The sequence below is a fragment of the Mustela nivalis genome, assembly GCF_964662115.1.
Source record: "Mustela nivalis genome assembly, chromosome: 4".
Classification (NCBI taxonomy): domain Eukaryota; kingdom Metazoa; phylum Chordata; class Mammalia; order Carnivora; family Mustelidae; genus Mustela; species Mustela nivalis.
Genome location: NC_139023.1, coordinates 154,309,950 through 154,334,650, shown reverse-complemented (window position 1 = coordinate 154,334,650; position 24,701 = coordinate 154,309,950). Strand labels below are relative to the sequence as shown.

At 39.2% G+C, this 24,701-nt stretch overlaps 1 protein-coding gene and 1 long non-coding RNA gene across 5 annotated transcripts; one reads left to right on the top strand and one right to left on the bottom strand.

Moving 5' to 3' along the window:
• Positions 1-778: 778 nt before the first annotated feature.
• On the bottom strand, positions 779-3,491 carry HMGB2 (high mobility group box 2). 3 transcript variants are annotated; one of them, XM_082726950.1, is made up of 5 exons: positions 3,317-3,491; positions 2,557-2,721; positions 2,113-2,258; positions 1,862-2,036; positions 779-1,319 (listed from the first exon to the last, which is right to left on the bottom strand). In XM_082726950.1, the coding sequence occupies exons 2-5, from the start codon at positions 2,704-2,706 to the stop codon at positions 1,158-1,160; spliced, it is 633 nt and encodes a 210-aa protein (XP_082583076.1). In that variant the 5' UTR covers positions 2,707-2,721; positions 3,317-3,491; the 3' UTR covers positions 779-1,157. The 3 variants fall into 3 exon arrangements, with proteins under 3 accessions (XP_082583076.1, XP_082583074.1, XP_082583075.1); XM_082726948.1 differs by having other exon boundaries at positions 3,187-3,382; XM_082726949.1 differs by lacking the exon at positions 3,317-3,491 and adding an exon at positions 2,869-3,133.
• An 857-nt stretch (positions 3,492-4,348) lies between these two features.
• On the top strand, positions 4,349-23,547 carry LOC309862749. 2 transcript variants are annotated; one of them, XR_014310691.1, is made up of 3 exons: positions 4,349-4,415; positions 7,915-8,004; positions 23,362-23,547. It is a non-coding gene; the product is annotated as an uncharacterized lncRNA (long non-coding RNA). The 2 variants fall into 2 exon arrangements; XR_014310692.1 differs by lacking the exon at positions 23,362-23,547 and adding an exon at positions 9,975-10,144 and having other exon boundaries at positions 4,350-4,415.
• The last annotated feature ends 1,154 nt before the right edge of the window (positions 23,548-24,701 follow it).

The window sequence follows — 24,701 nt, the reverse complement described above, 5'->3', positions numbered from 1 at the left end:
GAAATTTAGTCATGGCAGGATCACAAGTTATTGTGAACCTCAAATGGTTTTTTAAGGTTACCAAAATTCTAAAGCTTAAAACCATAAATTTTTAAAGATATAACTGAAAATTCATTCTGCTATTCTACTTGGAACTAGTTTATAATCAAAAGAAAATTTAGGGGCGCCTGGGTGGCTCAGTGGGTTAAGCCGCTGCCTTCGGCTCAGGTCATGATCTCAGGTCCTGGGATCGAGTACCACATCGGGCTCTCTGCTCGGCAGGGAGCCTGCTTCCTCCTCTCTCTCTGCCTGCCTCTCTGCCTACTTGTGATCTCTCTCTCTGTCAAATAAATAAATAAATAAAATCTTAAAAAAAAAAAGAAAAGAAAAGAAAGAAAGAAAAGAAAATTTAACCTCTTACTAATGATGTTTTTAAAGGTTTAGGTTTTCAGGGATGTACTCACTGTATTAGCTCCTCTGCCTCATATTAAAGAGAAAGTTTCCCTAAAGATAGTGTCAAGGGACAAGTTAGTAATAAACAGCATCAAGAAAAAAGAAAAAAACACTCATTTTGTCAAAACAGCACCAATTTTAGAAGTTCATTAAATTTCAGATCTATTTTTTAAATACTTGTAATTCAGAATATGGGCATGTTTTAAGTTTTTTAACCAAACATTTTACTAAATCAACTGTGTCTGAGAATTAGGCACAAATACAAGAAAAAGCTGATGTGGTTCCAGACCTGGAGCATTTTTAAAGTGAAAATTAACGTAGCAGATTAAGACAAAGACAAAAGAAATAATATACATAATTTTATTACAAAAATTAAAAAAAAAATGCAACATTCTAAAAAACCCAAAATTTACTATTGATACTAATTCCTACAAGTTTGCTGTGCTACAATACACAAGTCAAGAAATTAAGAAAACCATTAAATATTTAGAAACATTCAACATCAGAAGCTTTAAAATCTAACTGTATGTAGTAGCCCCTCAAAAAGCTACAACCTGCATTTTTAAAAAAGTATTTTCTCTACAAAGAATCTTATCAGCTATACAAAAATCTGTACAGTTTTTATACTGAAGCTAATATTGAGCTGCACTTGAATTCACATTCTTAGCAAAACAATTGCCTGAGCACACACACACACTCCACACATATCATTACAGGATAGCCATTTATTCTTCATCTTCCTCTTCTTCCTCATCATCTTCATCTTCTTCCTCCTCTTCCTCTTCCTCTTCATCCTCTGGTTCATTCTTCTTCTTTGAACCTGTTGGCCTGCCAGGGCCCTTCTTTCCAGCTTCACTTTTGCCCTTGGCGCGATATGCAGCAATATCCTGAAATATGGTCAAAAAATAAAATCAGCATCCGGTGTCATTACTCAACTGTGAAAACCACTAAGCTGTAAACATTCTAAGCTTATTGACCAATAACCCTGATGACTATCCAAAGAGGTATTCAAAGTCTAATAACCCAGCTTTCAGAGGATTTAGAAAGCTAATGATGTAAAATGAGGGGGTTGGAAATGTCAAAACTTTCACTATCACTGTCCAATTTACCTCATATTGCCCACCCCCACTTATTTTAGGTACATCTACATAAAACAAAGTATTTAGCCCTCCATTTCTTAAAACTAAGAGACTCAGAACTGCAAATGAGTCTCTATGCAGGAATCTACCAATGCTACCAACACTGGTTTCAGTCAAAAGAAGGAAGTTTCAAATAGCTAAGTCTTAAATGTACAGTTTTCACTAGATCTTCTCCAAATACAGCTGACAACCATAATTCAAGAGGAACTAAACTTTCCAACTCTACAGTTCATACCTATTTCTAACATCTTTATTTAGAAAATATCTTGGGCTTAAAAAAGACAATGTACCTTTTCATACTTCTCCTTTAGCTTTGCTGCTTTCTGTTCATACGGTTGTTTATCTTTGGCTGACTGTTCAGACCACATTTCACCCAATTTTTTTGCAGTATCCCCAATGGATAAACCAGGGTGTTCACTTTTGATCTTTGGGCGATGTTCAGAGCAAAACAGGAAGAAAGCAGACCTGAAAGGAAGCAACGGAGTTAATCAACTGTGTGGAAAATTATGGGGCAATTTGACTGATTTGAAAATCAACTTACGGAGGCCTTTTAGGAGCATTGGGATCTTTTTTCTTTCCTTTCTTGTCACCTTTGGGAGGCACATAATTTTTCATCTCCCTGTCATACCGAGCTTTGTCACTTTTTGCCATATCTTCAAATTTCGACTTCTCCTTTGCAGACATGGTCTATGGGTATGAAATAAGGAATAAAGTACAGCAAAACTATAAGCTACACGCATCCAAAAGATCATGGTCATCCTTAAGGGCTACATTTTCCGTGGTTAGCAGCATTTTACCTTTAGTATGGAAGTAAACGAAAACCTAAGGTCGTCTGCCCCAAACTCAAAATAAAATATGTGGACGAGTCACGACCGTAACCAAGTTGAAGGTTACAAGTCACCTACCCGTTTAAGGTTCTAGCCAAAAACAAACAAACAAACAACACCTGAAAAAACCCTTAGCTCTGTCCGAATTCCGGTCTCACCTTCCATCTCTCCGAACATTTCTTGGAAAATTCGGCGAAATTGACGGAAGAGTCCGGGTGTTTCTTCTTGTGCTCTTCCCGGCAGGTCTGCACGAAGAAGGCGTACGAGGACATCTTGCCCCGCGGCTTGTTGGGGTCTCCTTTACCCATGGTGACAGGCGGCGTCTACGTAGCGGGGAGAGAAGCGGTGGGTGGACGCTGGCTGGGCTCAGCTTCCCGCCCAAATACACGCCCGCCCCCTCTCGGAAGGAAGGCGGCCCGCGCCAGGCTCCCCCGCCAGCCCGCCCCGGGCGGCCGCCTCCGCTCACACACCCTCCTCCCGGCACCCAGCAGAAGAGCCGCGGCCGAGCCGACTCACGCGCGATCACCACGTCGCTCCCGAAGGCCCGAGAGGCCGCCACCCGCCGCCCGCCCTCCGCCTAGGCCCGGGCTGGGGAAGGGAACGCCGGGCGCGCCGTCGAAACCTTTTTCCTGACAGAAATGCTTCCCCGGCTTCCACGCCGCTGGCCGCACTCAAAGAGTTGTCGCTTCGCGACCGACATTCAAAAAACGACTGAAACCGGGCCCGGACGAGCTTCCCGCCCTCCCGCCGGCCCCGACCGCCCTCCCGCCACAGCCCCCGGCCCTCACCGGCCCGCACCCCAGATTCCGCTCGCCAGGTCGAACCCCGAGAGCCATAGTGCCAGGCCCGGCTAGAAGGCTATGAGGAAAGGGGGAACGACAGGCCCACGAACTCGAAGGGGCTAAAGGGGATTCTTGCCTGGTGGTAGCTTTTCTGAGAGTCCCGCGAAGAGGCCGGATCTAACAGAGGCGCTTCCTTCCCAGGGCTCCGGCGTGAACTGGTTTATCGCTAACGCAATCCTCAGCCTCTTGTTTTGCAGAGTTCTCCGCGCCACGGCAACTTGACGAGCCTGGCCACAGGCCACACCCCCGCCTCTCTGATTGGGTCTGATGATTATTCAAACTCCCGTAGGCCACGCCCTACCACCACGAAGCCCTCCGATTGGTCGGTGTCTCGCCAGGCCCGTCCCTCCAGCCCCAGCCTAGCAGGTTCGGTGGGTCGCCCAGGTCGTTAACTCCCAGACCCGTTAGAACCGGTCAGGAGAGGAATGTACTGCTCGATCCTGATTGGCGGCAGGAAAAGGGTTTGAAAAATGGCGGGCCTGGCGCTGACTGGCTGGGGCGGTAAACGGGGGGAGTGGTTGGCCTGAAAGGGAAAGCCCCGCCAGATTTAAAAATACTGAGTCGACAAACAAGGTTGTTGGGGGGTCGGCGGCGGCAGTTTACAGGTACTGAGGTTACAAGCAGACTGCCCTACCCTCTCTCTGACCACTGTCCGGGTCGTGTCTCTCTTCCGCCCCAATTCGGCCCCACAGGCTTGTCTCCTGGAAGCTGTAGTCGTTCGGCCGTGTAACCCTACAGGGCGTCCTCTGTCCGGTCCGAAGAATAACAAATAGAAGCTAAGGAGCTTGCCCTGCGGGCCGATTGCCCCGCTCCGCCCGCTGTCGCTGGGGCTAGGACAGAAGCTCAGGAAGACTGGAGGTGGCGGGGAACCTGGGAAGGGGCGCGGGGGGGCGCGGGAGGGCGATTGTTCCCGCCTTTCGGGTGGTGTTACCAAACGATATTTCAGTAAGGCGTTTCCCGCCCGTGGAGTTTCCCTCAGAAGGTCCCCTCCCTCCCTTCCCTCTTTGTCTCGGGTGTCCAATGTCGCGAGGTAAACAAGGGCGCCCCTGGGGTCCCGAAGGGGGGGGGGGCGGGTGTTGTCTTCCCTGGCTCCGCCCCCTCCCCCGGCTCCGGATTCCTGGTTGCGACCTCCTGGCTGGGCTCTGGCTCACCCTCGAACAGCTGCTGCGCGAAAAGTAGGATTTCCCGCCACCGCCCACCTTTGGCTATCTTATCTATTTACTGTCTCGTCTCCCTTACATCATAATGTAAAAACTTTTAAATCAAAGATCTTTCTGAGACCCCCATAAAAGGAATGAATGCTTCGCACCCCCCAGCTGCTTATATTCGCCAAGTGCATATTGCATTTACACACCCCTCCAGACCCAAGTTAAGAACCTTCATTTTAGTGTTTAGTAAGAGCACACCAAAGCTACCTTAACTGCTTACTAGCATCGCAGGCTGCTTTTCCCAAAGTAGAAGGACTTTCACTGACATCTTATTATGCTATTTCTGTGTTGTTGTATTTAGTTTTAAGGTCTGTTTTTTCCATGTATTGCGCTTACAGCGTCAACAGATTTTAATATTGTCTTATTTTCTCAGTAAATTTAATATTGTCTTATTTTCTCAGCATTTGTTCGACTGTGTGTGCCTGTTTGGTTTGTATTCAGTAACCCTGACCAATAATAACTCAAACCGGCAGCTCTTTATCTAGATTTACTAATAAAAGCAAGATTTTTAAAAATGATCTTTCTGGTGGGGCGCCTGGGTGGCTCAGTGGGTTAAGCCTCTGCCTTCGGTTAGGGTCATGATCCCAGGCTCCTGGGATCCAGCCCCCCCGCCCCCGCATTGGGCTCTCTGTTCAGCCGGGAGCCTGCTTCTCCCCGCTGCGCCCCCACCCCACACCTGCTTCTCTGCCTACTTGAGCTCTCTCTCTCTGTCAAATAAATAAATAAAAATCTTTAAAAAAAAAAAAAAATCTTTCTGGGCCGCCTGGGTGGCTCAGTGGATTAAAGCCTCTGCCTTCGGCTCAGGTCATGATCCCAGAGTCCTGGGATGGTCCCCAAATTGGGCTCTCTGCTTGGCAGGAAGCCTGCCTCTTCCTCTCTCTCTCTGCCTACTTATGATCTTTGTCTGTCAAATAAATAAATAAAATCTTTAAAAATAATAATAATAATAATGATTTTTTTTGGAAATGGATATTGGCTGCCCAAATTGTGCATATACTAATGCCACTGAATTTAATAATAAATTTTAAAAGTAGGTTTATTGCTATTTCAATAATATAGTATGATTTGTCAATTTGGGTTTTTAATATGCTGTTTATAGCACAGTTACAACTGTGACCTTATTTGAAAATAGGGTCATTACAGATGTAATCAGTTAGGATGAGCTCATATGGAGTTGGGTAGGCCCCCAATCCAATGATTGGTGTCCTTACAAAATTAATAGGGGAATTTGGACACAGAGAAAGGCACAGAGGTTAGACAATGAAAAGACACACAGAGAAGTCAGCCATCTACAGGGTAAGGAGAGAGGCCTGGAATCTTCTCTCATAGCCCTCAGAAGAAACCAACCCTTTCCATTTCAATTTCCATTCTTTACTGCATCACAGTGAATAGGAATACATTTCTGTATTTAATCTGCTTTTACCATGGATGCTAAGACTTCACTCTTAGGCTGTAATTCCTGGCCTAGAAGTAACATCAAAAAGCACAGTGAAGGGGCGCCTGGGTGGCTTAGTGGGTTAAAGCCTCTGCCCTCGGCTCAAGTCATGATCCCAGTGTCCTGGGATCAAGCCCCGCATGGAGCCCCACATCGGGCTCTCTGCTCAGCAGGGAGCCTGCTTCCTCCTCTCTCTGCCTGTTTCTCTGCCTACTTGTGATCTCTGTCTGTCAAATAAATAAAATAAAATCTTAAAAAAAAAAAGCACAGTGAAGTGATAAAATTTAAATGAGATCTAGGCAATTGTTGGTTATAGTACCACGTTTTTTCCTTTTGGGAATAAAAACCATACGCAGAATCTGGTAGCACACATAAAAAATCTAGTACCAAATCTGGTTCTGTAAAGATGGGTTAAATACAGAAGAGGTTTGGTTCACTATTATAAATTACCTGGCATACTGTTATAAGTTTATCAGAAAACTAAAATGTCCTATAAGTGACTCTTAATCTCACAAAACAAACTGAGGGTTGCTGGGGGGAGGGGGTTTGGGAGAAGGGGGTGGGATTATGGACATTGGGGAGGGTATGTGCTTTGGTGAGTGCTGTGAAGTGTGTAAACCTGGTGATTCACAGACCTGTACCCCTGGGGATAAAAATATATGTTTATAAAAAATTAAAAATTAAAAAAAAAAAAAAGAATAGGACACTTAAAAAAAAAAAAACACCACATTATTTATTTATTTGAGAAAGAGACGGTGGGGGGGGGGGTAGAGGGAAAGGAAGAGAGAGAGAATCCTCAAGCACATTCTCTGCTGAGCACGGTCCTGGGCCCGAGTGCCAATCCCAAAGACCCTGAGATCAAGACCTGAGCCAAAATCAAGCATCAAATGCTCAAGAGATGGATGCTCAACTGACTGAGCCACCCAGGTATCCCTAAAGCTGTTTCTCTTGTGTCTACTATTGTTATGGTTTTAAATGGGAAAATATGATTGTTTTCTAAAACTTAACCTTTTCAGGAACACATCAATTTCATATATTCTAAAAATGATTATCCAAATTTATTACTAATACGATGTATCTTCCTAAAAGATGATGAAAAATAAAGTGTTTATGTTCTTCATAAAGAATGTATAAATTGAGGGGCACCTGGGTGGCCCAATCTCTTGAACATCAGACTTCTTAGTTTTGGCTCTAATCATGATCTCAGGGATCCAGCCCTGTGTTTGGCCCTGCACTTGGGGAGTCCACTTGAGGATTCTCTCCCTCTGTCCCTCCCCCTACTCCTTCACACTCTCTCTAAAATAAATAAATTAGTCTTTAAAAAAGAAAAGAATATATAAATTATAATCCAGCAAGGGCTTGTGGTTTTGAACAGTACACTTAATATTTATTTCTAGGCTTTTGACTGACAAACTATAAAATGAGATTTGGGGGACAATCTCTAAGGTAACATTCAGCTCTTAAACTGTATGATTTTATAATTCTGTGAATATTTGTTCATAATGTGAGAAAATAAATGTTAACTTTTGCTATTGTTAGGTGGTCAAGAGATTATAATTAAAATTTTAAAAGATAAATATTTCAAGATCTAGGAAATCCTTTGGTTTTAAGAATACCAATTAGTTGTGAGCCTACTTGTTTCAAATAGTATTTGTTGAAGTAAGAGTTTATAGCGGTTCACATGTAATAAATTATATAGACCAAACTTTAGATTACACAATATTACTCAATCTTAGTCTTCTAATAAAATGATTTAATCAGGGGATTCCCCCTAGATGATATCAAAATAAAATTTGATTTGTCAAACTTTGCCTAAATTCAGCTTCTCACAAATTGTAGCAATGCAAATATTTAGCAATAAGCTAATTCTGGGTTAGGACTGAAGTTGTTTCCAAAGTAGGTCCTCATCCTACATGTATGAATAGTTATTCTGCAGATAAACTGGAATTTATAATGTCAATCTGGCAGGATTGGGTAGAAATGATCTTAGTTGTATCAACTAATGCAATTCTTATTATTTTTTTCATTCAGTTATCCTAAAAATTTGGACTTTTTGTAATCTGATCATCAAACCACATTGGAAAATCCTGATGAAAGAGTATATTATATATCCTTTTTTTGGTAAACTACCCCCCCACACACAAAGCAATAAATAATAAACTCAGTAATTTTTTTTTAATTTCTTGATTAACTCCTATAGTTAGCTAAGATACTCTACATAAGATTAGGTACATATAAGATCATTCTTTTTCTTTCAAGTTGCCTAGTTAATGTAAAAAACTGAAAACCGGGGCACCCGGGTGACTCAGTGGGTTAAAGCTTCCGCCTTCGGCTCAGGTCATGATCTCAGGGTCCCGGGATCGGGAAGCCTGCTTCCCTTCCTGTCTTTGCCTGCCTCTCTGCCTACTTGTGATCTCTATCTGTCAAATAAATAAAATCTGTAAAAAATAAATTAAAAACTGAAAACCACTACCCTACACACATATTAGTTTCTCAAATATTAGTCTTATATTGAGATTTAATATTTTTAGGTTGTTTTTAAAGGCGTAGGAGGGGAAGGATAACCATACTAGAGCATTATCAAATAGGCACATCCACTTGTGGGGAGACCACTGGTTCTGAGGCCTAACTATATACTAACTCCAGAGATTCAATGTGGTGTAGTAGTATTGTACTTAGTGATATAATTAGTGATATAGTTCAACAGTACATTTCTTTTCTTTTTTAGGATTTTATTCATTTGACAGAGAGAGGGCACACGCAGGGGGATTGGCAGGGAGGGGAGAAGTAGGCTCCTTGTGCAGGAAGCTGGATGAGGGGCTGGATCCCAGGATCCTAGGATCATGACCTGAACCAAAGGTAGATACTTAACCAACTGAGCCACCCAGGCACCCCTCAACAATATGTTTCTGAAGAAATGAAAATGCAGATTAAGAAAAAACAAAAACCTTTCATTCTACTGCTAGCAATTCCAATGAAAAATAGTAAGAAAAAGTTATTCTGTTTTTCTTCAAAAAAACTATTTTTGTGACTCAATTTGAACTAAATGTCCACCAAAAAGTTATTTACTTTTTAAAAGCCTCCACTGCCACAATCAGGATTAAGAAAATGACAAACTGCAAAAATCATGTTTTTAAATACACTATAGTTCTATTAAAGCAATCAAAATAATTCAAACTGAAATTCTGGACAGGTGTGCTGTCTACCCTAGGTGTGCTGATGATATTTGAGAAGAATTTATAGATTTTAGGTGAGGAATGGAGGATCAGTTTTGTCCCAGGTAAAAGGACCTTCACTAAGGGAAAGAGAATCAGCAAGCTTTTGGTAATTGTGCGGGGTTAAAACAACCAGTTGGAAACTAGGGGACCCACTAGATATACATAATGATCTATTTTCCACCTACATGGACTGAATTCTGAGATGGTATAAAAGGACAGAAAATTGTGCCAGAAAAGTCTAAAAACAAAGTGAAATCTCCCAGGGTTTCATGGTGCTGAGTGGACAAAGTCTGGCTGGAGGGAGAGGGTCTGTCACAAACATAAGACTGATCGCTTCCTGAAGATATTTCCCATTTTTTGAAGCTGTGTAGATGGAAATGTAGAGAAACGAGCTCAAAACGATCAAAACGCTGAAATGAATCTTCTATAATCTTTCTGGTCTAAGGAGACAGAGACAGACCATCAAGCCCTCAATCAAAAACCCATCAAACAGTCTCTGAAGAACAGGAATGAGCCAGAGGTGAACTGGGTCTTACTGAAATTTTACAGCCCAGCCTGTATACACACAGCTCACTCCTTCATTGGATTAAGATAAGTCCTTATCCTTCTACCTATTAAAAAGGGGTTGATTCTGCCTAATAGAGGAAAGGTCAAGTCCTCTCTGGTATAATATATCATCTGGAACACATCATAATACAAAAATTTGAAAACTAAAGATAAAGAAAATCATAAAAGGACCAGAGAAAAAAGACATGGTAAATTTTAAAAAGCAGTAAGTGAATGCTGACCCTTCAATAGAAATATGAAATCCAGAAGGCCAAAGAATGACATCTTTTTTTTTTTTTTTTAAGATTTTATTTATTTATTCAACAGGCAGAGAGAGTTGGAAGCAGGCTCCCTGCTGAGCAGAGAGTCCATGCAGGGCTGGATCCCAGGACTCTGGGATTATGACCCAAGCTGAAGGCAGAGGCCTTAACCCACTGAGCCACCCAAGCATCCCAAGAATGACATCTTTAAATTGCTAAAGAAAAAACAAAAACAAAACTGCTAACCTTGAGTTTTATATCCAGGGGAAAAGCTTTCAGGATCAAGGTAAAATAAAGATGTTTTTGGACAAACAAAAGCTGAATGAAGTCATGGTCGGCAGTCCTGATAAAGGAAAATGATCCTAAATCTGCAGAAGGAAAAAAGAATAAAAGCCAGGGTAATTATGTACATTTAAAATGACTATTATTTGTTTAAAATTACAATAATAATACTGTCTTGTGGGTTTTTATAATGTATAAGTAGAATATATAACAACAGCAAATGGTAAGAAAGTGATTGTTGAGAAAGTTCATTGTTCAGAAAGTGATAAAAGTTAATAATATGTATTAAACTGTATGCCTTGCATGCTATATTTTGGGGTGCTAGTTTTATAGGTATGTTTATATATATACCTACATATGAGATATGTACGTATGTGTGTGTGTGCAAAAACTCACCCTTCTGCACATAGGCTACCAGTTCTTAAATTAGTCTATGATAAAAAACTCAATGATGAATGGCTACTAAGCATATGAAATATATTTAACATCATTAATCATTAAGAAAATGCAAACTAAAACCACAATAAGATTACCATTTCATACTCATTAGGATGGCTATAATTTAAAAAGAAAATAGCAAGTGTTGAAGATGTGGAAAAAGTGGAACATTCATTCATTACTGATGGGAATATAAAATAGTAAAGTCACTATATAAAATAGTTTGGCAGTTTCTAAAACTGAAACATATAGGGGTGCCTATGTGACTCAGTGGGTTAAGCCTCTGCCTTTGGCTCAGGTCATGATCTCAGGATCCTAGGATCAAGCCCCGAATTGGGCTCTCTGCTCAGCAGGGAGCCTGCTTCCCCCCTGCCTCTCTGCCTACTTGTGATCTCTGTCTGTCAAATAAATAAAATCTTTTTTTAAAAAATTGAAACATGTATTTACCCAGCAATTCTACCCCTAGGCATCTTCCCAAGAGAGATGAATACCTATGTCCACAAAAAAGCATAAAACAAAAAAAACCAAAAAACTTGTATGTGAGGTTTTACAGGAGTTTTATTTCTAATAGCCAAAAACTAGAAACAAACTAAATGTCCACTGGCTGATGAATCAATAAACAAAAATGTGGATATACCCATATATTAGAATGCCATCTATTAATAAAAAGGAGTGTAGGGAGAAAAAAAGAAATGAACACTGATACAAGCTATAATACAGATGAACCTTAAAAGCATGCTAAGTAAAAGAAGCCAGACACAGAAGACAACATATTTTATGATTCTATCTATATGACATTTCTAGAAAAAGCAAATATATAGAATCAAAGCAGAAGTGTTTTGCTCTAGGGCTAGAGGTGGGAGCAGGACTGACTGTATAGAAGCATGATGGAAAGTCTTCAGGTAATGGAAATGTTCTAAAGCCAGTGACTTATTTTTCCAGTTGGAGAGCACTGTATCAAAATGGTCAACAAATTAGACTTTAACAGTGAGAGCTGCAGAATACGATATGAAAATATAGGGATCACTTGAGAGGAAGTGAGTATGACTTTTCTATTTTAGGAAATGGTAGTTAAGCAGCTCTTGAATTGTAATCACATTGCTTGAACCATATTTGGTTGAGTATCTATTGTTCTCATGCAGTAAAAAAATAATCCTTTTGTAGATTCTTTTCAAATTATCCAATTTTTTTGTAGGTTTTTCCACTTAGAGTAAATCCGTGGTATATTAATACTATACTGATCTTATATATAGCCAAAGATAGTTTTAATTTTGGTAATGACTAAAAATTTCAAACTCTGATGTAAATATTAATATGAATATAAAGGTGACATAACTTTGTCCTCTAAATAATTTTGTTATTATGCTTAGTAGTTTGTATTTAAAAAAAAAAATTCGAGGGACACCTGGGAAGCTCAGGCAGTTAAGTGTCCATTTCTTGATTTCGGCTCAGGTCTTGTGTTGTGAGTTCAAGGCCCACACTGAGCTTCATGCTGGGCATGGAGCCTACTTTAGATAGACAGAGAGACAGATAAGAAAGGAAGGAAGGAAAGAAGGGAGGGAGGAGGGAAAGATATTCAAAAGCAATATGAGATTTTCAGATGGACTTTTACAAATACCCATCTAAATTTAAAGCCTAGAATTCTAATTAGGCTAAAAAATGCACTTACGCATAGTTGAAAGTTGGACTTATAAAGAAAAAGAAGTACAGATTTCCCTATTGTCCAAAAGTAAAACATTTCTATAAGACCTTACATAAGTTGAAAAGGCATACTGGGAAGAGTATCCCTGACTTTCTGAAAATTCAAGTTACACTTCACTTTTATGAAAGGCCTATGGTATAGTAATGGCTTTTTTGTGAAGCAAAAATCCTCTTTGGGTTTCTTTTGCTCAGTGAAAACAGGTACTGATCCAGTTCTTTCCTAAAAGCAAAGTCGTGTAACCAACTTTTTGGAAACTGAGGGATACCTGTATATAACATGTGCCTAGTAGGACAAGCTGAAAGTGTACAGGACTGTAAAAATTGACATGATCTTAGTTTGTGGAGAACTTCAACAATCATTCTAGGAGTTTCTGTGACCAGTTCTCTGAACAATGATCCAACACTTATATAGACACCACAGTATTCTCTTTTTTCAGTAAACTGAATAATTTATTCAGTATTCCAGGTCTAACTCATTCCTACATTTTTTGTTTTGTTTTGTTTTCTGCAAGGTTTTGGTCTCTAGGATCTTGGGAATGGAGTAACTGTAACCCGAAAATCTGAATCGGCTTTCCTTATTGAGTATGAAATAAAAAACAACACTGTTCTCAAATCCCTAAATTGTAACCAATGAAAGAATTCCATACAAATGTAAAATAATCTTACTGTGGACAAGATTTAGCCAAAAGAATCTGTATTTCTCAACATTTCTGGTATACAAGGTCCCTGACATCCCACTCTGTAGATTCAGGATTTGTCTTCAGGTTCTCATGCTAGTCTTCCACTGCCAGTGCTGCTTCCTACCCTGCATACCCACACTCACCACTGCACATCCTACAATACAAAACTTCATAAAAACATTGAAACCTTTGGGTCTCCAAAATGTCTGTGTCTAAAACAAACGAGAGAAAAGGACACTGAAAAACATACATGCTGATTTAATGACAGAAGAGATGCAAAAGAAGATACGGCATAGAGGTCACAGGCAGAGAAATGATAGCAATAAGCAGTAAGGACAAGAAATGGTGGGGGAGGCAGGTAACAGAATGTGACAGATGTATGGAGAGGGACATCAGATTTTATAAACTTAATGGCTAACACCATATGTATTTAACAACAGAATATGATACATGATACCACTTACTCAGCAAACATAGTGTCTGCTTTGTGCCAGGCACTGTTCTAAGTACTCTAAAAACATTAGCTCATTTAATCTTAATAATGCCAATGAGACAGATTACTATTTTCATCTATCTTCATTTTATAGAGGAAGTTACTGATGCAAAAATTACTTGCTCAAGGTCACATTATTATTAGTCAGTGTCCAGTCAGGAAAAGAAAACCACTTTGGGTATTTCAGAGATAATGTATCACCTCTATTGCTGAGGGAATCCTTATCTGGAGGAGCAAAAAGGAGGAAGGTATAATCCAAAGGGAACTGCAAGCAGAGCCAGCGTCCTAGCACTGGAGGAACAAAAGAGAAAGCAGTGTTATCCAAAACCCACAAACACTGTGCATCAGAAGCTTTTGGAACTTAACTATTGCATTATTAGAACTATTACTGCTACCTGTTTTGCAAGAAGCCAGCAGCCTTCAGAGGCCCCCCTCCCCCCTACTCCTGGAGCCTGAGTAGAGGAGCACAGTGTGCCCAGGCCACTGGAGCCTAAAGAAAGGAAAAATGCCTCCCATCCCCTTCTTTCTTTTTAATTTCCCATTAGGAACTGGTGACCACTTGGCAAGTGAATCTAGGAAATGATTTTTATGACTCCAGAACCCTTATGATACAGAGGAGAGGGTAGAAGGAGCTGGGAGGCAGTGGACATAATTAGCATAGTCAAACAATTGGCAACTGGCAGAGCTTAAATCTCAGGTAGTCTGGCTTCTGAGTCCATGCTCTCAACTGCTATACCATGCTGTAGCACTGTGATCTACTATACTAAGAGTATTTTATATGTCTTAAAATTAAGATCTGCTCATAAATACAGTTGGCAGCAAAGAAGTTATAGGAATTTTATTTATTAAATATTCAACAAATATTTAGCAAGATCCTACTTTATGCCAGGCACTATTCTGAAAATACAATGATGGAGAGGACAAAAAAAAGAAAGAAAGAAAAGGGGGAAGAAAGCTCCTTTCTCCCTGTTTCAGACTGAACGAAATTCCCTGGGAAGGATTCCAACTGGCTTGGCTTGAATCATGTGCCCATGCATTGAACTAAGCATTTTAGCTGAGGCGTGGGTATTGGGGAAATAACGGGGTGGAAATGCCCACTATAATCCTGAGACAAGGATTTGAGTGCAGGTAGTTTATCTGGAGGATTCAGGAAACATCGGTAAGAGGTGGGAAAGTAAGACAAAGAAGGGAAGGCAGTAAATAAAAGGTGCCTTATCAAGCCAGCAACCACACTGGTAATGACTGGAGCATAATCCCATGGGAAAACTTTAGGAGATGATATGAAACACATACCCCAAAGTTAACCACCCGAGGGTCAAGAGGGCTGGGGTATCTATATAATAAATCCCATCAGTCCTTTGGTGAGTGCTGTTGAGATGGGAAGTTAATAATTCTCAGGCATTTGTAAATTGCGCTGACTACACAGGGCCAGAGCTGCCTCCCATGCTTGGGAGAAAAGAGGTGCAAGTACTGGTAGCTAGAAATCTGCCTGTGAATGCTGTAGTGGTAAAAGCCAGAGAGGTATAGGTGGGAGTCTACAAGGCCTACTACTCTTCATTTTTTCATCAGATAAAAATTTTCCTTGTACATAGTAGTTCTGACTTCAAAAGAAATAATGCCTGTGCAAGAGTTATAATGAAGAAAGTATAATACCAAGAATTATTGTTTAGAAGTTTCCTGAAGACTGGGAATGGGTATCATGTTTTATAGCTCTCATAGAACCTAGCACACTGCTATATATATGTCCTAGGCTTAAATAGTCACTGAATGGATTTGTCAATTTAATTACTACCTGAACATATTACTTTGTAGGTTTACGAAGGTAGAATTATTTTTAAACTGTCATTATGATCAAAAAGTCACATTTTCGTCTGTTTCAAGAATTTGTTCTGTTCCTTCTTCTATCATTCTTCTTAAGTCTAGACCATTGTAGATAATCTGTTAATTGTCTACCCAATAACCATTTTCTTCTTCCATCTTCCTTTAAAAAAATATCTTGATTACAAAAAGGGTATTGATATTGCTGGTTCAAACCAATCATGAGAAAGCTACTCTGATTAGTATGACGAAAGGCAAGAAAACCAGAGATGCCAACCCTGACACTGTTGAACTACTGAAGTGATACCAACAGCAATCTTCCTTCAGCCTTTCTTATTACATCAGAAAAATAAACTCCTATTAATAATGTTAAACAGGGGTGCCTGGGTGGCTCAGTCCTTAAGCGTCTGCCTTCAGCTAAGGTCATGATCCCGGAGTCCTAGGATCGAGCCCCGCATCAGGCTCCCTGCTCAGTGGGAAGCCTGCTTCTCCCTCTCCCACTCCTCTGCTGTGTTCCCTCTCTTGTTTTGTCTCTCTCTGTCAAATAAATAAATAAAATCTTTAAAAATATATTTTAAAAAATACTGCTAAACCGGCAATCTGTTACACATAGCTAGTGATTCATAACTGTTTAAATAGCAATTTTTTTCCCTTTTGCATAGCAACCCCAAGACAAAGTCATTTTATTTCTTGAGTAAATTATTTAAGATAGTAACTCATCAGAAAACCCAAAAGAGCAGCAGGTATTTGGGCACACTAGTTTTAATTCTTCTGGATTCCCCTCTAAGGAAGGATCTTGGTATTCCTCACAGCTCTCTACCTGAGCTCTACCCTTCAATATTAACTTTGATGTTTTAAAGCTTACATTTAAAGAAGCTCAGGAGGGCTGTATCACTGAGAAAGTTGTCATGAGATGATGGCCTTTCAGATATGACGTAATATAGCATAACCATTTATGCATGATCTCCTCCTACACAGCGACGTTGCTTGCTCAGCTATATTTAAAAAAAACACATTCGCTTTTCTCCCTTCAGAATATATTCTGAATCTCTCTATTTCTACCTCTATTATCATCACACAAGTTCACAAGTTCAAGTTCAAACAAAGTAATTTCTTACCTAGAATATAGCAACAGACTCTGAATTAGTGTTCCCAATTCCAGGAATTCTTGCCCTTAACAACCGATCCTCCATGGAATTGTAAGAATGATCTTCTCAAAATATAAATCAGATCAATTACTTCCCAGCATAAAACCTTTTGATGACTTATCATTTACATAAGAGAAAATCTAACAGCTTATCATTGCACACATTGTTCTGTATGATTGGCCCTCTCCCCATCTCTTTACCTTCAGCTACTACCACGCTCCCTCTCACTCACTATGCTATAGCTGTATAGACAATCTTTCAGTTCCTCAAACATAACAAAGTATTTTTTGCCTCAAGGCCCATGCACAAGCTGTTCTTTCTGTCTAGAATGTCCTGACCTTTTTTTTCATCATAGCTGGTTTAAGCTTCAATATAAAGTCACTGCCCAGGCACCTGGGTGGCTCAGTTAAGCGTCTGCCTTCAGCTTGGGCCATGATCCCCAGACCCTGGGATTGAGTCCCACATCGGGCTAAACAGATTAGAGAGAGCTGAAAACAAAATTAACAAACTGGAAGTTATTATTGAAATTACTTAGAATGAAGCACAGAAGAATGAGAGGAAAATATAAATTACGAAACTGATAAAGTTTGAAAATATAACAGTGCTCATCAATATTCCAATATGGTTAGTCCTGGGTAGGGGAGGGAGAGTAAATCACAGAATGGTATTATTTTAATTTAGTGGCTGAAGTTTTAAACAATAAATGACATGAACTTAAAATTAGGAAGCATAAGGTAACTCAAGTAGTTTAATAAAAAGATACTGTATAATATCAAAGATTAAAAATTTTGAAAGAAACAAGAGAGGAAAGACAGCTTACCTACAAAGACTGATAGCAGTTCTCAATAATAACAATGGAAGACAGTGAACTAACACCTGTCAAGTGCTCAGAGAATGACTCATCCTAGAACTGCACAACCAGCAACTTAAGTTTCAAGATAAGGGCAAATAAAAATATTTTAAGGTTAAAGAAAATTGTGGAATCAGTAGACTAGCTCTAAATGGACTTCTAAAGTATCTACCATAAGAAGAAGGAAAATAATCCCAAAGATACAGTATGAATACAAGAAAATATAATGAGAATTAAAAAAAGGGGGATGAACAGAGTTGCCAGTATGAGAAAAGGAAGATAAGAAGAAAATAACCAGTTGGGAGCACAGAGAGAAACAAGGGAAAATGTAAAACAGAAAAGAGCATGAGAGATAAATGTAACAAAGTGAAAAAGCTAACATTCATATAACTCTAGTCTTGGAAGGTGAAGACAGAAAATGGGGGAAAGGTACATCTAAAGACATAGTAGTCAAGAATTTGCACAACTGATAAAAGACACCCATATAGGTTTAAGAAAAAGAATGAACTTCAACCTAAGTGCCCCACCTTACACCCTTACAGAAAAATTAATTCATTTTGGATAACAGAATTAAATGCAAAATGTGAAACCATAAAACTTAAGAAAAAAAAAAAAAAGGCACAAGAAAATCTTTGGGATCTAAAGCTAAATGTTCTTAGAGTTAACACCAAAAGCACAATCCATTAAAGGATAACCTGATCAGGCGCCTGGGTGGCTCAGTGGTTCAAAGCCTCTGCCTTTGGCTAAGGTCATAATCCCAGGGTCCTGGAATCCAGCCCTGTATCAGGCTCTCTGCTCGGCAGGGAACCTGCTTCTTCCTCTCTCTCTTGCTGCCTCTCTGTCTACTTGTGATCTCTGTCTGCCAAATAAATAAATAAAATCTTAAAAAAAAAAAAAAGATCAACTGAACCTCATCAAAACTAAAAAATTTACTCAGTGGAGAACATAAAGACAGGATGAAAGGCAAGTTACACACTGGGAGAAAATATCTGCAAACCATGTATCTGACAAAAGACTAATATCTATATCACATAAAGACCTCTCAAACCCCACCAATTTTTTTTTAAAAATCCAGGTAGAAAATGAAAGATGAACAGGAACTCATCAAAGCAGGTATTTGGATGGTGTACAAGCAAATGAAAAGAGATGTTCAACATGATTAGCCATTAGGGAAATGCAAATTAAAACCATAATGACAGATCACACTACACACCTATCAGAATGGCTAATATAAAAATTGTGAAAACACCCAATGTTCATAAGAATATGGAGAAGCTGGATCACTCACACATTGTTGGTGACAATGTAAAATCGTACAGCCACTCTGAAAAACAGCTGTAGTTGTTAAAAACCTAAATATGAAACTACATACAGCCTATTACACAGAAATGACTTTGGCCCAGAAAAATGACTTGTGTTCACAAAAAACCTATACACAAACGTTTATAGCAGCTTTATTTATAATAGCCCCAAACTATAAAGAACCCAGAGGTCCCTCATCTGGTGAAGGGCTAAACAAACTGTTCTACATCCATACTATAGTACTCAGCAAAAAAGGGGAACAAATTATTGATATATGCAACAACCTGAATGAATTTCCAGAGTATCGTGTTGAATTAAAAAAAAAAAATTCGGGGGCACCTGGGTGGCTCAGTGGGTTGGGCCTCTGCCTTCGGCTCAGGTCATGATCACAGGGACCTGGGATCAGGCTCTCTGCTCAGCAAGGAGCCTGTTTCCCCCTCTCTCTCTGTCTGCCTCTCTGCCTACTTGTGATCTCTGTCAAATAAATAAAATCTTAAAAAAAAAAATTCCAAGTGTCACATCTGTATACTTCCATGTATTTTTGTATATTTTGTTTTGAAAAGATAAAATTATAGAAATGGGGAAAAGCTTGGTGGTTGCCAGGGGTCAAGAAGTATGTGGTTATAAAGGACAAGATGAGAGATTCCTGTGGTAATGGTGATGGAAACATTCTGAATCTGACTGCAACAATGTCAATTCCAGTGGCAAGGTTGTACTACAGTTTTGCAAGAGGAAACTGGGTAAAGGGCACACAGAATCTCTCTGTGATAGATCTTACAACTGTACCACAATCTAAAATTACCTCAAAATAAAACAACTTCATTTTAAAAGCTATAATAAGCTAATGGAGGGGGAAATGGAATTATAAATATTAAATTGGTTAGAAAAAGGCAAGAAAGAAGAATGGTAGCATAGAACAGATGGAACAAATATAAATAAAGATAAGATGGTAGTTTTAAACTCAGAAACACTTAGGAAATGTACTAAATGTTTCAGTTACAACACAAAGATTGTCAGACTGATTACAAAAGCAAAACCTAATCATATAGCTTAAACAGACACCGTAAGTATGGCACATAAAAAATGAAAGTAAAAGGATGGAAAAAGATATATCATAAAAACATTAACCAAAGAAATCTAGTATAGCTACTCAAATGCCAAAAGTCAAATTTGTGTTAATATTACTAGAAGTAAAAAGAACATAAGAATTGCCTTATCAAGAGATTATAATGATCCTACATATTAAAATATAAGAAACAGATGGCCAGGGCACGTGGATCCATTAAGCATCTGCCTTGCACTCAGGTCATGATCCCGGGGTCCTAGGATGGAGTCCTGCATCAGCCTCCTTGCTCTGTGGGGAGCCTCCCTCTCCCTCTCTCTCCCCTTGCTCCCCCAACTCCCTGCTCATGTTCTCTCTCTCTCTCTCTCTGTAAAATAAATAAGTAAAATCTTAAAAAAAAAAAAAAAAAGAAAGAAAGAAAGAAAGAGAAACTGCATGGCCAATCAACTTGAAAATTTATATGAAATGGACACATTCTTTGTAAACATCCTAACAAAACTGACAGGAGAAGAAATAGAATATCCAAACGTTTATCTATTAAATAACCTTAGTCTGTATTTAACCTTCCCATGAAGAAAACTCCTGGCACATATTGTTTCACCAGTAAAGTTTATCAGGCATTTAGGAAGTTCACAAATTCCTCCAAAGAATACAAAAAGAGGAAACATTTTTGAACTTGTGAAGTAAACAAAACCTTGATAGCTAGGGCTCCCGAGTTAATCCAAATTTCAGATAAACAATGAATGATGTTTTAGTGTAAAATATTGCACAGGATATACACAAACTAAAAAAATATATATTGTTTATTTGAAATTCAAATTTAACTGAATGTCCCATATTTTATTTGCTAAATCTGGCAACTCTATTGGTAACAGTACTTGATAAGGGCTTTCCAAGAAAAGTAAATTATAGGTCAGTATCTCATGAATATACAGGCAGCAATCCTAAACAAAATACTGACAAATTAAATCTAGCAACACATAAAAAGGACCATGTCCTGATCAATTTGGCATTCTTCCACAAATACAAGATGAGTTTAATGTTGGAAAAAAAAAAAAGTAAAAGAACTAGAAACAAATCTAACATGTAATGTATAAAATAATTTTAAATATTGTTTAAAAATCCAAATTGAGGGCGCCTGGGTGGCTCAGTGGGTTAAACCTCTGCCTTCAGCTCAGGTCATGATCTCAGGGTCCTGGGATTGAGTCCTGCATCATGCTCTCTGCTTGGTAGGGAGCCTGCTTTCTCCTCTCTCTCTCTCTCTCTCTACCTGCCTCTCTGCCTACTTGTGGTCTCTCTGTCAAATAAATAAATAAAACCTTAAAAAAATCCAAATTGATTTGTAGATTCAACACAATGGCAATATAATTCCCAGCAGGGTTTCATAGTGAGGAGCCCTAGCACTGTTTTCTTAGGTCCCTCAAATTCTAAAAGGATGGTTTCAGACATAAGATGGATATGGTAGGTGAACAGCACAGATGCTTTAAACAGTATGATTTGTTCTGGGTGGCTGGCCAATATAGAAACATTGTGTAATGTGAGAAATGGTATCAAAGAAGCTACAGAGACAGGGGCGAGTATATAAAGGGTTCAGACTTTATGCTGTAGGTCATGGGAAATAATGGGGGTGGGGAGAAGAGTTTGAAGCATGGGAAGTGATCGAAGGCAAAGATGTGGATATAGTAAGTGTACATACACCACTCTTTAAGGAGCTTGACTATTAAGGAAATCAGAGCTTAGATAAGTATCTAGAGTTAAAGGAGGGTATTGTCTTGTATGAGGTGTTTGTTTTAATAAGGGAGAAACTTGCAGCTTGTAGAAAGAGGCTGAAGATATAGGAAGGAGGGAAAGATAATTAATGGAACAAAAAAATTTGGGAGACAAGAGGTAATAAACAAAATAAAATAAAACAAAGAAGTCTTTGTGAGTTTTGTTGAGAATGCAGATTGTTTTGTTGGTAGGCACAAGACAACTAGGGAATTTCTGACAGCATCATTTTTCTTTGTAAAATAGCAGACTGGTCTTTGGGTTAAAATAAGAGGGGAGATGGTGGGATGGGAGGTCAGATAAAGTACTGTCAATTCAGTATTAACTAGAGATGGGCAGAAGAAGGACCTACAGTGAAGCACTCTGGGGGAAGGACTCTGCAGTCAACTAAGATTAGATGGAAATAGGGTTGATTTTTGCTTAGCAGGTGAGAAGGGAAGTTTTCAAGGGAACTGAAGATACTGAAAGTGGCTAAAGTGAGAGAACACAGGGTAAGAATAGGAGAAAAACCTGAAGAATGTTACTTTCTCATTATGTCCATATCCCGAAATCACTGTTGCTAGGTATAGGAATAACTTTCTCTAGTTGTTCTGAATTGTATATTTTACATACTAATGGCAAAAACAGACATAATTATTTTGTCTTTCACTTATCAAAATAGTATCAATTTGCCCTCATTTTTTTTAAAACAGGAAAAGAGGCTTTTCTATGGACCAAATATATTACCTAAATTAAATATAATATAGGATTAAAATAAATGGAGCAAGAACTATAGGTATTACAAGCAGAAATTCACAGAGGTACACAAATAGTCCACACATAAACCCATCAGGGTTTTTTTTTCTTTTTATGATTTTATTTATTCACTTGACAGAGAGAGAGAGAGCACAAGCAGGATGACCAGGAGAGGGAGAAGAAGACTCCCCACTGAGCAGGGAGGCCAATGCAGGACTCGATCCCAGGACCCTGGGATCATTACCTGAGCCGAAGGCAGATGCTTAACTGACTGATCCATCCAGGCACTCCAACAGGGTTTTTCTGTATAAACACAAAATATACCCCATCGCTAGGCATGACTTACAATATCTAATGTGTTTTATGGCCAAACTTCAAAGCTTTCCTGCAAAATTAGGGAAGCAGTCCTTATGAGATCAACCTCACTTTGACACCAACTTCACAGTTTAAAGGTTCCCAGGATCACCCTTAGATTTAATAATTTACTCAAAGGGTTCACTGAAGGCTGTTATACTCACAGTTATGGTTATAGCAAAAGAATACAGATAAAATCAGCCAAGGGAATTGGTGCACAGGGTAGAGTCCGGGAAAGTTCCATACACGGAGCTTCCAGTTGTCATGTCCTTGTCCAGTTGTGGACATTGTTACCATCCCAGAACTTATGTGCAACAATACACAAGAAACACTGCTAACGAGGGAAGCTTATCTGAGCCTTGGTTTCCAGAGTTTTTATTGGGACCCAACTATGTAGGCATGGTTGGCTGCCCTTCTGGCGGTTTTAGCACCCAACCCATCTGTGAGTAGAGATGAATCCATGTGGTCTTGGATCACATTGTTAGACTGTCCAGTGTGGCCCAAAGCCTCCAAGTAAATAAAGCCACCCTCTTGGAGATCACCTCCTAGAACGTGAAGGCAAAGACCAGACCTCTCTTTGGGTAAGGTTAATTCTTTACCGTGCATTCCTAAAATGTCACAATCATCAATTCTCTGATTGCATTCTTATGAAAGGTAAACATTAATAACTTGTTTTCTGGCTCCCTGCTACCTCTTATACTACTTTTTTGATTTTTAATTCATGGGATGATTGCTTCAGTTAAGTTTCTCAAATTCATGTTGGGATGCAGAATCACAAGTTTCATTTATGATAACAATTTTTTGTTAAATTTTTATCTTCCAGGGGTGCCTGGGTGGCTCAGTGAGTTAGTCTCTGCCTTCAGCTCGGGTCATGATCCAAGGGTCCTGGGATCAAGCTCCGCATCGGGCTCTCTGCTCAGCAGAGAGTGTGCTTCCTCCTCTCTCTCTCTGCCTGCCTCTCTGCCTACTTATGATCTCTTCAAATAAATGAATGGAATCTTTAAAAAAATTTTTTTTCATCTTCCATAGGAATATTATCTACCCAATTTCAGTTTTCTCACTATATTTTTGAGTGGACGTTGTACATATGACTTTCTAATCTTCATATTTGAATGAGTTGAATTTTCCTGGACTAGGACCAGGAGTAGAAAGGCCAGGGTAGCTTTACAGAATTCATCTCTCATGGGTTCTCCTCTGTTGCTATAGCAAAAGATTACTTCTTTAAAATATGGCAACTCTATGAAGCCACACTTACTCTGCTTCTCATTACCTAACCTAGTTCTGAAGAGATTATACACAGCATCCTGGACTTCCTGATTTATGCACAGGCCACAGGGAGACACAATTTGCCTTCAAAGATACTATTTCTTTTAGAAAGTTACTTTACTCTGGTGCATTCTAAGGTCTGCTATCTCTGATTAGTCACTTTCTATCCTTCTCTCTCTCTCCCTTGTCAGTGTTTGGACTCTGTGCAGTCTCCGTTCTTTCTCAAAATGTTCTCTTGATTTCCAGTATGGGCTTCCTGCCCAGTGCTTCTGGTCTCAGTTGCCTACTGTAGCACTCACATGTGATTTTGGAGTTTGGGGGATTTTCTTAGTCAACTGCTTGCTGAAAATACAGTTTCTTTGAATTTATTTCCATTCTCCTTTTTGCTCTCAATCAGTCAATGGAAAATGAATGAAAAAGTTTAGGACTAAACAGACCCTGTATTCTTACAGAATGCTAATATACTTAATTTTTCTCCCACGTTTCCAAAAGATATGAAGAAATTCTCTGAAAGATTACTGGCTTCAGATAATGAACAAAATTTTATAGTTGTCAGTAGCCAAATTGAGCTGATTATTTAGATGTTCACATCTGCTATGACATTAAGATTATGTACAGAAGTAATGCAACAAAGTAGTTTTAATGAAAAAACATCTGAGGCATACAATGAAGAAAAAAAAATTTAATGGAAGCAGCTCAGAGAGAAGCAGCACTTTCTTCTGCTATGTTTAAAAGAGAATTTTTAGTGAACTATTCTTCCTGAACCCACACAACTAAAACATTGTACAGGAACATTTGAGAGGATCTTATTGGATTATGGATGAGGGGATGTCCCAAGAATGCTTTTCTGATCCTGGGGATTTAAAGCTATGTTCAGATTCTTTTTGATGGTTAATA

What these genes read in the sequence shown, in the direction of transcription:
- HMGB2 (XM_082726948.1), bottom strand. Translation starts at nt 3,234, where the DNA reads ATGGCTCTCGGGGTTCGACCTGGCGAGCGGAATCTGGGGTGCGGGCCG. An exon ending in AATGTTCGGAGAGATGGAAG is followed by an intron (nt 2,259 to 2,556) that starts GTGAGACCGGAA and finishes TCATACCCATAG; the next exon opens with ACCATGTCTGCAAAGGAGAA. An exon ending in AATGCTCCTAAAAGGCCTCC is followed by an intron (nt 2,037 to 2,112) that starts GTAAGTTGATTT and finishes GCTTCCTTTCAG; the next exon opens with GTCTGCTTTCTTCCTGTTTT.